Raw genomic sequence first — 15,792 nt, 5'->3', positions numbered from 1 at the left:
GTTTTTAGCCTTTATCTTATTGATGTGATGTATCACACTGTTTCATTTGTGAATACTGAATACGCTTACATCCCAGGAATAAATCCCACTTGATCATGGTGAATGATTTTTTAATGTATTGTGGACTCTGTTTGCTAGTATTTTGCTGAGGATTTTCTCTCTCCAGAGCTTACATATCTCAGAATGCAGCCTTGGAGGCAAGGGCCCTTTCTCCAGAAACTGGTTGAGTCATTATTTCCTGACCTTCCTCCACTCTAGATTTTCTAGTCGATAATATGGAGAACAATTCTCCTCCTTTCAGAATCTTTTCTACCAGGGCTCCTGGGTGGCTCACTCCTTAAGCATCTGCCTTCAGCTCAGGTCATGATCCCAGGGTCCTGGGATGAAGTCGCACATCAGGCTCCCTGCTTCGGAGCTTTCCCTCTCCCACTCCCCCTACTTGGGTTCCTGCTCTCCATCTCTCTCTCTCTGTGTCAAATAAATAAATAAAATATTTCAAAAAAAAAAATCTTTTCTACCATTCTGTTTTACAAAAGCAGACGGCATATTAGAATCACCTGGACCTTTAAACAAACTGAAGCCAGGAGGTCTCAGACCTAGACCAAACGCAAGGGTATACCCGAACATTAACTTTTACCTGTGTCCTGAGTCCTGAGCGATTCTAACCTGAGCTGAGAGTTGAGAACTTCTGCACAAAAACAAATCAGGATCTTGGAGCCCTGCTTTCAGCACTGTCACATCCCTCCTCTGAATGGGGAAGTGGGTAACAGAGACAACCATTTAAAGAAGGGGGATAGAAAAGGGTGGGGACATACCAGCCAAATCAAAGCGAAGGATAAATGTCCCCTAATAATCATCACAACTTTTAGCTGGGTTTTAGAATATCCAAAACTGTAAGTCTTACTTTGACTTTCTTTATTCAGTACATCAGTAGATGCTTCCTGCCATCTTTAATAAAAGCAGTTTTGCACCATAAAGCATTTGATACAGCGTCTTTCACTCAGTAGAAGTAGTCTACATGCCCACGACTGGAATTTCATTCTTAAAGCTATCTCACCTTTTCTGAGCCTGAGGGCCAAGTAATTAATAACCCCTTAATGCTGCCAGGGAGTCAAAAGTAAGTAAGAACAAGCATGTCCAAAACAAGCACATGCTATGTGCTTTAAAGATAAGGATAATCAATAGACATTTTATGACCATGCTCTACTAAGTTCCAGAATGTTCTATTTTGGCTCTACTTCATATGGCTCTGCTTCATAAAATGACATCAGGTACTTCATATTTCAAAGTGTTCTTTATATCTTCTACCTTAGGAGAAAGGTTTTTTTTTTTTTTTTTTCTCTTTCAGAAAACTGATCTAAAATTTGTCACAGTGGCCTTTTACTCCTACTAAGTCTTTTAAACTGTTACCTCACTGCCTTTCATTGTAAGGTACTTAATTTAAACCACTAAAATTAATGGACTGTGATATCTAACTATAACCAAGCTTATTTGAAGTAGTTCAAACATATACTTTCTTCAAGCTTTCTTCCATGCCAATATCAAGAAAATACAATTCTTCTGAGCAAGGTAATAGAAATCACATGGGATAGAGGTTACCTTACTTGTTTCCTTTATTTCTTACCTTCATGGGAAGTTTCTGGCATAAAAATGAATGCTTACCCATTACTGTCAAGTGTCTGTCTTATTGCTGCATGCTTTTGTCATAAATCACAGGTATTCTGCTTTTGAGCTGCCTGAGAATCTAATGATAACATCTTATCAAACAACTTAAACACAGCCTTAGTTTAACTGGGGATAAATGAAAGTCAGGGACCAGTAAATCAAGGAGTCTGACCATGGCAAAAATCAAAAGGTAAAGAAAAGAGAAAAGCACCCCACCAGACCAATTTCAGGGAATCCTCCAGTTTCAAAATTCATAAAAGAGCAAAGACAACCCATCGTTCTCTTATAGGAGAGAAAGTAAAGTGAAGTAGACGCACACAAGTCCTAAGGCCAAAAACTGGCCCAAGCATCCAACGCTTTAATCTCACCCTTTCAAAGGGCAAGGGACGCTTTCCTAGAAAAAAGTACAGAGCCTCGTATATAATACATGGTCATGTCGGGGAATCCCCAGCTTCTAGGGATAAAAATTAAGTCCTAACACATTTTAAGTTGTGGGTAAGTATTCTCAATGTAAAACCCTCCTTATTTTATTTTCCCATGAGATATGATTTTTTTTCCATTTTTAAAACAAGATGAAAAGGGGGAAAGAGCTAAAGTTTCTTTTCTATTTGACACACTGCGTTTCCCCTTGAGCATCTATTTGTCTCAGGTGCAGTCTTTCTAAAAGGACCGTGGTTACCAGCATAAACTCTGGAAACGCTATCTCAGGGTTTCTTCTTTGGAACTTAAAAAGGGCTAACAATTAACATGAGATTAAACACCTAATACTCATCTAAATTCTACTAAGACTTTCAAGAGGGATTGATTTGGCAAATACTGGAACATATTTTGACAGTGAATATACATTTGAGATTTTTCATGTGCAGACGTTGCTTCAATCATGAACTCCCAGAGCACAGAGGTCATTTATCACTATTCTCAGTGACTGTATTTCCTAATATTTGTGCCTGATACTAGTTATGTATTAGATATATGAATAAATGAATGACATGGGTGAATCAATCAATCATTCAATAATCTATTACCAAAGCTGGTAGATCTTCTTTACTTCTAGGCTCACTAATATTTAGCTGAACATAATTTTTCAGTATTACTACTGACTTCTAGGGCAGTTCGGGTCCGGCTAAACGGCACACTAAAAGAAAGGAAACAGTGACCTTGACATACTTAGAAAATTAACTTATAACAGTAGCAGCAGATACTGATTGCTTTGGGACAGAGTCTAGAATGAACTTCGGAAATCACGAATGCCAATAATGAGAAATGCTGTATCAGGAGCTTGGGGCAAACAAAGGATGCCTTCAGGTCTGTCAATTTCTCCCAGAAATTGATCTTTGAAAAATGAAATACCTGAAAAGATGCCTTACAGTGGCCAACATCTATTATACACCTTACTTATTACCACAGACAAATAGAGACTCAGAGGAAGAAGTCTTTGCCAATAAAGAAATGACAGAGATTGGAGGTGGGGACCGGATCTGTCTTAGAGAGTGAAAAGCACCTCTGGCCTAAGAGGCTTACTTTCAGGACACCAAGGTAAGTATCAGAGCTCCAGCTTACTACGCAAGCATCTCATGGAGGCTCTAGAATTTGGTCTAGAGGAGAAATGGCAGGAAGAATGCTTGTCTCTTAGGTCTCTTCACTCCCATCCATTTTCTACACTGTGAAATCCTACCCCAATCCACTCACTGCATGCTAACATGCCTCAGAAAACTCCAGTAGATACTCTTGGCTTGCAAAAACACCCTACACACTCCATTCTGGAAATCAAGCAACTTTTTCTTATTGTATTTTGCTAGTTCTTCCATCATAGTACTTAGTGCTGCTTAATATCATCATCATTTTTATGAGACTACTTTCCCCAACACACCGTGTACTGTTGAAAAGAAAAGGGTTATTTTAATAAACAGCTCCCGTCAAAGGAAACACGATCTGTTGAGAATCTATTAAGTGTCAATCACTACAGTATTCACTAGCACCATCTACCAAATAGTTCTAGTTTTCTCCTAATTCTAGGCACGAACCAGAATTCCACTTCCTCATCCCTTTGTATTGGCTAGGTACTGATGACTAGATCTAGTAGACGAGCAGAGTGTGGAAAGGGTACGTGTCCCTCCCTGACAGCAACATGGAATGAGTGTTGCCAAGACCCCCCCAGGCTCTCTCTTTCACATCTTGGTGACTGGAAATGTTCACAATACTGACTGTTCTATCTGCTTGTACCTCCACAGTAATTATGACAAGCAGAGCAGCTTTCCTGCTGACCAGTGAAAGACAAACAAAACCTTGTTATTTTAAGTCCAGCATATTTGGGGTTGTTACTGCAGAACATCCTGACTGATCCAAATACCATGATAAATGTTTTCACATATACAATCTGATGTTCACAATAACCTAAGAGTTACATATCACAGCTACGGCAGATACAGCAGATACGAGCTTTCATTCATAAATGAATTTTTAAAAAAAATAGCCCAAGGCTAAATAGTTTTGTTCATTCCTTCATTCAATAAATATTTTTTGAGTACTGCGCTCTGCCAGGTTCTCTACACCCCCAACTCCTCCAGCTACGTTATGTTTTTAAGTAACCAAAATAGGTAGTGAACAGAAGAGAAAAGGTCCCCGCTCTCAGATCTTATATTCTAATAGAGACAAATTTTTGAAAATCACATATAAAAAATAAAAACTCTACATGGTGATAAGTGATATTCAGAAAATTGAAATCAAGTGAGAGGATCGTGAGTAGCCATCTAATTATGTAAGTCAGAGAAAGTCCTCCTGAGCCTCTCCCTTTTTTTTTTGAGGGGGGATGCTTGGGTACCCACTGACATGCACACCCATGTCTTTTAATCCAAATAACATAGTTTGCTTTCTCAAAGTAATTCTATAAATAACACATTTTTTATCTCGTTCCATATATAAACCACTAGGCAGGGCACCCATCCTTAAGAGGCTTCCAATGAGCACTGAGCGCCAGTCTTTTCGCCCTTCGGGAAAAAGTAAAGCAGAGGCAGTATTCTGCTGTGACTTCAACAAGGCCTTTCTACACAGCAGAGCCTTAATCAAGGTTTAGGGAGTTCCATGATATGTGCTATTGTTGTAGAAGGATATTCACTGGTTCCTTCTGATCACAGAGTAAAGGTAAATCGTAAGAACAAAGAAACAATCATGCAGAACATCAGATTTTTAGACTGTTTGTTTACGGGTCCAAAAGGGTTTTCGTGCCCCCCCTTAAAATGTTTAGCTCTCAGCATGCTGTGTTTACGCAATCTCTTTTCTCTCTAGGAATTTTAGTTATACCACATAAACGATAAATGAGATTGGCCATCTGCGGCCATCAGAAACCTATATTACTCTCACATTACCAGCTCCTTAGCCGAAAAATAGTAACTTATATATACAACAATCAATGGAAAAGGCTTTTTAGATGTACAAACATGCTTCCCTAACTTCTGCCACTTTCTGCGCTTCTGAAAAGGTCTTGGGAATAAAATACACTAAGAGTAGCAGTCCATTCTGAGTGAATGAGGGAAAGGTACAAAAATGACTGAAATTTTGTGCTCGAGGGGCACTTTTCTTATAGATTACAGATTGGTCATTTAAAGACATTTGACCAAAAACAAAAAGAATCAGAACTTTCTACCATTTGTGGCCAAATTACTGTTCACATCTCCATATACAAAACTGGAAGTATATTGGAACCCCCCACACCAAATGCCCATAAAGCCAGCACTGCTCACACGAAGGCACCGCCCACATCCCTAGAGTTTCTTCCGGCTGAGCACTGCGAGCCCTGACATATCAGGGAAACTGACTGTCAGCACATGTCAATCCAAAGTTTTGACTGGCTCCGAAAATTCCCAATCCCCGACCACTAGGTACTCCATTCCCCTCTAAATTTAATCCTTGCCTTTCTCGATGGGGACAAAGTACATTTTCTTATATACAAAAACGTTCCAGCATGACAGAAGGAAAATAATTTGGTAATTTTCTATCCTTAAAACTGATGTCTCTAGGTCTGCTGGGAGTAGAAATAAATTACACAGATAAAACTCCATTTCGCACCTTTTTCTCCAAAGGGAACAGTAAAATAATGCAAGAGAAAAACTAGCTGGCTGGTTTACAGTAGAACGGAGGACACCTGGAGCTAAATTTAACAACACACCTAGGGTGCAGAGAAGGGGTAAATCAGAAAATCGAAGTTGCTTCTTCGTGCTCACCTGTGCAAGAGAAGTCATCGACTCGGATGTAGCCTGGGACACAGTCACAGCGATATAACCCAGCCAAGTTCACGCACACAGTGTTGGCATGACAGTAATGCATCTTAGCTGCACACTCATCAATATCTGAAAGAGAACAAAAGAAGCAACATCACAGTTAGGTGAAGGAATGAACCCTACTCACTATAATCATCTGACAAGGAAATTGAAATGGGCAAATGTCCATCAAAGCTAAGAGAAAAAGCAAGATGCAGTAAACACAAAAACTCAAATGCAAATTCAGCTGCATTCAGGTGCTTTAGATCCCATCTTGAGCTGAAAGTATTTCGAGAAAGAGGCAAGGTGAGATGTAACAGTTAAGAAACCAAGATGTGGGGCGCATGGGTGGCTCAGTGGGTTGGGCCTCTGCCTTCGGCTTGGGTCATGATCTCGGGGTCCTGGGACTGAGTGCCGCATCCGGCTCTCCGCTCGGCGGGGAGCCTGCTTCCTCCTCTCTCTGTCTCTGCCTGCCTCTCTGCCTACTTGTGATCTCTCTCTGTCAAATAAATAAATAAAATCTTTAAAAAAAGAAGGAAAGAAAGAAAGAAACCAAGAAGTATGAAGATTGAATCTGCTGTTATTAGTCCCTCTCCAAGGAGGATGCTGGAGTTAAACATCCAAAAACAAGGAGTTCTGTGTCCAGTGAGTTGATACCAATTAATATTTATTAGATGTCCACTGTACATGGTGTAGCTTGTATCAGAGAGATCAAGAGGATCCAGCCCTCTCTGCTCGTGTGTCCTACTAAGACACGCTTTAATCCATCTGTTAAAAAATGATGGCGCAGCCAGTTTCTCCCATGTTGTACTGTGAATATAGACAACAGCTGTTGTCTAATGCAAACTGACATCTTTTGTCCCTTGACCTAGAGATCCTTCCGGTGTGACAGAATAATGGGCTGATTCAACAAAAAGATTTCTTTCTCTCTGAAATGGCAGTCAGAGCATCACCCGCTTCCTCATGGGCATTCACGGTAAGAACTGAAATAACCCATAGCCTTAAGCAGAGACTTGAGTCTTTCCCGGAAGTTGTTTTCAAAACTGCCTGGTGTGTTCATTTTACTCAGAGCGCTTATGGAGATGCAGAGGAAGGGATGGTGGCGCACAGCATGAGGACCTAACACAATGAGAGTTCTAGCTCTGGTTCTTCCAGTTACTAGCCTGTGACTTGCATTTAACCATGCTGAGTCCCAAGGGTCTCGTCAGTTTGTCATACAGGTCAGTTCTGAACCTACTGCTTCACATCTTTCAATTCATTATCTAATATAAGCCGCATTCAATTCCATGATCCGAGTACAGCACTACCGACATTCTAAGTCTAGAATATTGAGGCTTAGAGAAGTTAAATATCTGGCACAAAGTCGCCCTGTTAGGATTTGAACTTGGAAATCAGTCTCTGTTTTACCATGCTTTACTTCATGGAAGCACCTTGAAAAAGACAGTCAAGCGTAGTGTTATTAGGAAGGTAACCACCCAAGTCCTAATGCAGTTCACGTGCAGCAACAAGGATAAAAACAGCTATAATGGGGCGCTAGAAATCTTACTTATCGATTTTAAAAGTGAAAGAAGATTGACTTATTTCCTTATGAAACACACTAAAATAGTATCAGATTCTTTTCAGCACTAAATATCTGTCAGTCCATAAATAAAAGTTAGTGTGGAATAACTGAGGTCCTAGAAGGACACTCGGCAGTTAGCAAGACTTCCTTAAATGTGAGGACAAAACACGAGAAAGTACTGAAGTGCTTCAGGCAATAAACAAAGTGTTCTACTTACACAAGATCATGTGCTTCCAAAAATGATCTAGGACAATGCACAATTATAATAAATGGACAATGGGACTATAAAAACTATATAATGAGATTCCATCAAGCTAGGCTATGAAGGGAACTCTCCAACGAATTTAAGATAGAACAGTAACTGCACATAAGCATGAGATGTAGTTCAGATCTTTCTGGCACCCAGGGCATTAGAATTCTTTAACAAGTCGATTCCTGGCATCATTGAAGCATTTTGCTTCACAGAACAGTGGATATCACAAAAGTCAAGAGGAAAAGGTTTCCAGAAAGGAGTGATGATCACTTTGGTCACCTACTAAGAAGTTGAATAAGACCAAGACATCACTAACCACTAGATTTGGCATGAAGTAGTTCACTGCTGACCTTGACCTAGGAAGTGTAGATTTGGAAAGGTGGTGGAGAAAAGCCTGAGTCGAGTCAATTAAAGATGGGAACAAAGAGGAGGGAACAGAGAAATAAAAACAAGGCAAACCTTCTGAGATTTTTTTCCCCATAAAGAAAAATGGGGTAGTAGTTCTGGGGAGACTCGGTGTCAAGACAGTCTTGCATTAAGATGGGAGAGATCATAGCACGTTTGTAATGCTCTTGGGAAGGATTCGATACAAGTGAGGCAAACTGATGATGTAGAAGTCAGAGAGCATTGCAGGAGCAAAGTCTTGGGGGAAGCAGTGCCCAGGTGGAACGAGTCATCTTGACAACAAGAACCAAGCCGAGATCAGGGAAGACGTGGAGCTGGCTGGCAGATTTGGTGGAGGGAAGAGGAAGTAGCCCTCCTTTGTTTGTTTTAATTTTCTCAGTGAAAATGAAAAGAGAGGGTAACACCTGATAATTAAGAAAGGGAGGAGGTATCAGATATTTAAGGAATGGGGATAAGGTATTAAATAGTCATTTTGATAAAAGGAGACAACATTTCTTTGAGCATATAGTTTAGGGGCTAAGGAGCTGCTGTGATTTGTGATCGTGAATGAGTTAGTGAGAGCAGTCAACATGGCCATGTGTTTTTCTCCAACTTTACTCAAGTATTCTGGAAAGTTTGGTGTAACCAGAGATGAGTTTTTATCCAGCTATAAGTCAAAAGAGATACAGGGGAACTGAGAATAAAGAAAGAGTTAGTGATAATGAGGTATCTAGGAATCTCGGCTATCAAGGACAGATGTGAGGACATGAAGAGGGAGGCAGACAGTTGAAAGCAGGACTGGGTACTAGAGGTGGGCACTGCACTGCACTTCTCAGATATCACTTCAGAACTAGAGAATTTAATCCCCCAGCTAATGGGACAACTGTCTGCTAATGCCATCAGTTGTTATCCTTTTATGGAGAATGTCCTTGGCTAATGAGAGATTATATAGTCACAGTCACACTTTCATCCTGGGAGTGACCTACAACAAAGACTGATTCTCAATGACCCCAGCTCAAGATAATTTTAAAGGACCATCTGGATTTCAGAGCACTCAGTGAGATTGAACTAACTTCTCCCTCTGTCCAATCCTACATTCTTGCCTTCCCCAGAGGCCTTCATGCCAGGAGCACTCCCTAAGCGGATAATCTCCCTGCATCCCAGCATCCAGATCAGAGTTTGCGTCTTAGGGAACCCAAACTGTAGCAGGAATCCTAAGGGAGGCAAGGTGTGGTTACCGTGAGGGTACTAGAATGCAGGAGCTGGAAAGCTAGGAGACAGGGTTGTAAAGTGGTGTGCTTGACATTAATATTTTGGAGGTGATTCAGTTCTTGTTGATTCCAAAGTCTTTCATGCAACAATGAGGGGAGTAGAAGAACAGATCCCTGTAAAAGTGAGAGGCTGGGAATACCAGAAGAAGCCAGGCATTGGAGGGAGTTGGCTGGCATTGGTGTTGTTCCTCAAGCATTACCAGTTTTCCTCCTCCAGGGCACACCATACAAATGTACTTCCCCATCCTCTTTGAAATTAAGCATAGCTATATGACTAGACATGATGCCTGAGCAAAGCATACCACCCCTAGATGGAAAGATTAAGAGCCCGCACTTGACTTACCACATTTTCTTATTCCTGCTTTGGAAATCATGGAAGTACACAGGTGGGTACCGTCTCAGCCTGGGTCCCTGAGTGCAGAGCCTGATGACGATGCTGCATGAGCTTGAAAGAGGCTTCTGTTCATTTAAGCCATCAGGCCCACCCTGACTGGTGACTAGGAAAAGCATCTCAAAGAGACCATTAAGCTTGATCTTAAAAGATGAACAGAAATTCACCAAGTAGAGACCAGAGGTGGGGAAAAGCAAGGGAAACTATAGAGGCTAAACTTGTTGTCTCTGCAGAGTTAGGAAGGGAGAGAATCAGTGAGTCGTGAACACTAATTATCCTTCTGCTAGGCCCTGAAGCAGAGGATGACCAAAATGCCACCACAAACCTCACAGCCTGGCAAGACATTGAGCAAAACTTTTAAGTTCTACAAAGAATGGAAGACCTTTTAACAGGGGGATTGGATGTGGTCCGAGAGAGCCAGAGAGGCAGTCTCTGTGGATGTGATGTTTCATCGAAGACCTAAAAGGTGAAGTTGAGAGGAATAACATACCAGACATAGAAGAATGTTGGAGAAGAATTAGGGAAAGGACCTTTGTCTATTTAAAGTGAAACTGGCAAGGTAAGCTCAGGCTGGATCCTGCTGAGCCTCATGGGCCACAGGGAAGGAGTCTAGACCTTAGTCAAGTAGGGGCACAAACCAGTTTCTGTTTTTAAAATATCACTCAGCTGTAGTGAAGAGAATGGATTGGAGCTGGCCAAGCTGAAGGCTAAAAGACCTTGGTATTTGACTCTCCGAGGTACAGCCACACTGAATTCTGTCTCATTCTGTAGGGAGGTCCAGACATTCTTTAAGATGAGAAACTAGTCAGGACTTGACAGAGAGGCAGTTCAATCTTCAGCCCATGGGCCACAGCTACCAAACGGCTGCTGACTCCAATGAACGTTCCCCTGTCATAGACCTTTGTCGGCTCCTCCCAGAGAGAAACTCCTGGCTTGTTTCCCTCAGGCCACTGGATAAGTGAATGAGAGGCATCTGCCTCATCAAGATTTGAAGGAGTTAGTTGGTTTTAACAAACTTATTTTGACTCAAACAGCTGAACCATCCCTTTGTTTCAGAGGATTCTCAGACTCTGAATAAAAAAATATTTTCAAAAACAGGACGGGGGATGGTTAGAAGATTCCAGGGAGAATTTATCCAACCTTTTCTCTCCACGAGTCACACTGGATGCCATGCCATACATCCCCGCTGGACCAGGGAGGTATCTCTGCGCTGGTTTCATTTTCACTTCACACCACTGATCATTTCAGCTCTTGCGGATCTCATAATTTCCTGGTACCGGTCCAGAAACGGCACCAAAATAAAGCAGAAAAATTGATAAATGTGCCAGAAAATTATACTGTTACAACCTTATCTTTATTGCTTATTCCCCATCACGCAAACACGAGATACAAAAACTACCTAGTTATAAAACTAATGCAGAGGGGACGGAAAAAAATTGTCAAGTGTTTAGAGTCCTCTAGCTGGGTCCCTTGAGGAAAGAATACAGTAGGAAGGAAGGAACTGAGAATTTCCCTGTTTTTTGGATGGGGCTGGGGATGGACCAGCAATCTGGCTAGTCCGTTGCTAGTGGATGGACTAGCATCCACATCTGCCGAAACAAAGATTGCCTCTTCATCCTCGGGGAAAGGCACAACCCTGCAGACAGTTTCGATAGGACTCAAGAGTGCTTCAGAAGGAAATCTGATTATAGAATGCATCAAAACAGAATTAACGAACATCTTCAGAGTTGAAATATCCTGAGAAAACAATCTTGATAACTAGTGAGGTGAGATTTTTTAAATGAGCCTAAGACAAATGCTGCTTATTGTTCACAAGGATTCTGACAGGTAATGAATAATTACAACAACAAGCAAACAAACCCCAGAGAGAACTCCCTAATTAAAGAACGCACTGAGGCTCACAGGAAGAAAAGCATAATGCCCAAAGCACCAGAGATTTTAATCTGAAAGTCATCCAACTTTTGCCCAGGTGGTGCGGGTGTTCTGTCTGAAGTTGATTTCTTTCCCAAGCAAGGGTCTCTCTCCTGGTGTGACATTCAGTCCAAATCCAAGAGACAAAAAGAGGCTAAGCCTAAGGCTGAACCTCAAGGTGGAGACTAGACACACTCTAGTCCCAGTTCAAGTTAAAGGTCTCAATCAGTCTAAAAAGTTTTTATAAGAACAACAGTTAACCTAATTACTGGAAGGATGAATGGGTTGTCTTGCTTTGTTTTTTGTTTTTATTGTGGGTTTTTTTTTTTTTTAATGCACCATTAGATACAGGGTAATACCAAGAAGAGTAAGAGGTTCCATGTGTATAACCTCAGAGGGTAAAACTAGGAACCAGCCGCCTGGCACCTGGTTAGTACTATTTCCATGAGTATTTCTCATAGATGTCATTTCTACGTATTAGACACTGTGCTAGGTAGCCCCCAGGTAGCATCTCATCACTCCATTTATTCTTCTTGAAAGAAATAGGTAGCCCCATGTCCTGATGAGGGAACGCGGCTGGGAGATTATTAGGTCACTTGCCCAAGGCACAAAGTCATAAGCCTAAGAGCCTGTGTTTAAATCCACATGGTCTGACTTCAAAGTTGGCACTGTCCTCACAGTACCATTTCTAGCCTTCGAAAATGATTCAATCCTGTAACTCCGTTACATATGTCTGATGCTGCCAGGAAGCCTGTGGAAACGAGTAGATCTTCAAATTCTATGTCTGTGTGCAATGCTGTTCCTAACATTTGTTCTGGTACTACACTCTGTTGGAAGAGCGATGCTAATCCATGCATCACTGGTTCTTTAGCTCTTTTAAATCAATCTTAACATTTTCACACTTTGGGCTCCAGTGACCCAGAGCCCCAAAACAGGTAGTGGGATTCTGTTCCTACCCTGAACCCAGAGCTTGATACAGTCTCAATGCTGGTTGCAAAAGACTGATTGTCTCCTTTAGGATTAGAAACTAGAGACAAAAGTTCTGGTTGTTTCTTTTTTTGCTTTTTAATATTTTTCGAGAAACATTTATAAACCCCACTGCAATATATATCAGCCTGAGTATAATGGGGCTCGAATTACGATTCATTCATATAGATTGCTTGTCACCTTTGAAATATTGGAGCTCATCTTCTGGTGGTCTTTTGAGGTAATAAAAGTACATGATTTATGTTCCACCCCGGGATGTTGAAGTAGTTTGTTTTCATTTTCAAAAGGTATACTTATGGACTTTAAAATGAAACTTGATGTGGCATAATGATTCTTCATATATCACCAGATTCCATCTGCATAAGAGTTCAGAGCAAACACAGACCCAAATTTGGCATTATCATCATTAAATTAGAGTGCAGGGTCTGGGTAGCTAAGATAGAAGCAAATGCAAAGAATTCCCTTGATAAAATGGTATGATCTACTCAGACTTGTTGCTAAGAATTTCCTAGAAAAAGGCAACATGGAAAAGGTGAGAAGGTTGGAGCTGAGGGGTTGGTAGGAGGTGGTTATGCTTACTTCTCATGCACATTTAAAAAGGAAACAGAATGGGGAAAGCAAACCAAAATTTACTGAGACTGTACTCTGTTGCAAGCACTGTGGATATCCCATCTCATTATTTCCATAATTTCCATTTCCATGCCATCAAATATTTCCATTATTTCCATCCTCACTATTTTCACTCCATTTCCATTATTTCCATTTCTCATTATTTCCATCCATTTCTGACTAGCATCAGAAACTACATATAGAGTACCTAGAATTTTAACCTAGGTTCCTGGGATTCCAAGAAGCATACTTGTTCTACTCTGACTGCTGGACCAAGAGTACTAGGTTGACAGTCAAGAGTTAAGTTATACTTCTGCTTTTTATATTCGCTAACTATAAGCACTGGCAGGTCACGTTTTCTTCCCTAGACCTTGATTTTCCCATCTATGATATCAGGGAGTTGGACCAGAGAGTATCAAAAGACCATCCACTCCCCCCCCATTCTAAAGTTCTTTTTTTTTTTTTTTAAAGATTTTATTTATTTATTTCACAGAGAGAAATCACAAGTAAGCAGAGAGGCAGGCAGAGAGAGAGGAGGAAGCAGGCTCCCCGCTGAGCAGAAAGCCCGATGCGGGGCTCGAACCCAGGACCTGGGATCATAACCTGAGCCGAAGGCAGCGGCTTAACCCACTGAGCCACCCAGGCGCCCCACCATTCTAAAGTTCTTGACATATTCAAGCTTTCTGTCCACAGATCATAAAAACCTACTGAAGCACTTTCTCTTGAGCCACCCCCTCTCTTCTCTTATTTTGAGGAACGTACAGATGTTCCAGAAACTTTCTCAAGACACAAGTCCTAAAGAATACTATTCAGATCATCCATGTGTTCTCACTGTTCCTTGATACCTATGGTCAAATAAGTTGCATCTCCCCTGAAAACCAAGAGCGGCTAGAACTAGCAAACATATATCCATACAAAAGCACTGATTTGGACAAGTTCTCCAAAGACTAGTCATTTAACCTGCAGGGCAATTCTACCAGACTTTAATTTCCTGCCTTTGCAGAAATCGAGTTATAAAAACATGGTGGCTCTGGCCAATCAGTTGTTAGAATTATCAATGCTCTCCCTCTGTGTCAGACTGGGTATTTTTTCAAGTCTATATGGTCTCTGACTTGAACTTATAAAAATCCAGTCTGGTAGACAAGATATGGATTATTATGCTCTATTTCAGATGAGAGAACAGAAGCCCAGAGAAAACAGAAAGAGAATCCAAAGGTAGACCATTGAGCTGATAGCAAAATCAAGGTCTTCTAGTTCCAAAACTAGTGCTTGTTCCATGCTTCTCTATAATTATGGTTTTCTTCCTGAAAAAATCAAATGCCTATAGAATCTAGAAATATAAATCAAGTGCCTAAAGAAGGTAGAAGATCTATATACAAAATATGTCCCTGCCACAAAGAAAGCCATTGTCTCTTATTTTTCTTAAAACGTACATCAAACTTTCATTTTCCTACTTCCAAGAATAAACAAACAAAAAGGTCCTATCTTTCAGGGAGAAAGCATAGTGCAAGGCCAGTGACTCATGGAAAGTGACGCTGCATCTCAGTGGTGGAAAGATAATCACAAGACTTTTGACTGTGAATAACCAGAGCTCCAGTCAGATAATGCCATGAAGGAGTAGTAAGACATCATTGCATGGCACTTACTATGTGCTAAGCACAGTTTAGAAATGTTTAGTAAATTGTCTAAGGTCACACAGCTAGGAGATGTACCTGGACTGCCAAGATACGAATTCTGGTAGAATGGCTCCAGAGTCTAACCTCTGAACCCTCTAGTACTGCCTCTCAGTGATTGGGCTAGATCTCTGATATTTTTAGAGAAGTTGCATATCCAAGCATTATTGTTTTTCTTTTTTTTTTTTAATTTAATTTCTTTTCAGTGTACCAGAATTCATTGTTTATGCACCACACCCAGTGCTCTATGCAATACGTGCCCTCCATAATACCCACCACCAGGCTCCCCCAACTTCCCACCCCCCCACCCCTTCAAGACCCTCAAATTGTTTTTCAGAGTCCATAGTCTCTCATGGTTCATCTCCCCCTCCAATTTCCCTCAACTCCCTTCTCTCCATCTCCCCATGTCCCCCCTGTTATTTGTTACCAAGCATTATTTTTTTTCAAATCTGCATTCTTTCTTTTCCCAAACATTTCAAACCAAGCAAAATATATTTATCAGATTCAAACCATGAATGTCTGTGCCTTAAACCATGTTATCACAAGGAGCTTTCGTGGAGCAAGGAAGAAAGGAGGAAAAGGAGGAAGGGAAAGAGGAAGACAAGAAGAAGGGAGGAGAACAAGGAGGCACGAAGGAAGGGAAGGAGAGAGAGAGAAGGGGAAAAAATGGTAAGTCAACCTAGAGAGGTGCCTAGATAACTTCTATGGACTAAATTGTGTACCCCATCCAAATTCATGCTTTGATACCCTAACCCCCAATATGATAGTATTTGAAAATAGGGCTTCTGGGGAGGTAATTACATTTAGATGACACGATGAGAGTGGTGCTTC

General features: G+C 41.0%; 1 protein-coding gene across 1 annotated transcript in view; it reads right to left on the bottom strand.

The window, feature by feature from the left end:
• Positions 1-15,792, bottom strand: part of NELL1 (neural EGFL like 1) — an 845,189-nt gene that overhangs the window by 431,116 nt on the left and 398,281 nt on the right. Inside the window, 1 exon segment of the mRNA XM_047693683.1 lies at positions 5,886-6,011. Within this exon segment, the coding sequence (XP_047549639.1) occupies positions 5,886-6,011 (126 nt within the window).

This window comes from Lutra lutra, chromosome 10 (assembly GCF_902655055.1).
Source record: "Lutra lutra chromosome 10, mLutLut1.2, whole genome shotgun sequence".
Taxonomy (NCBI): Eukaryota; Metazoa; Chordata; class Mammalia; order Carnivora; family Mustelidae; genus Lutra; species Lutra lutra.
The sequence above is the reverse complement of the archived record's forward strand: the minus strand, read 5'-3'. Positions and strand labels throughout refer to the sequence as shown.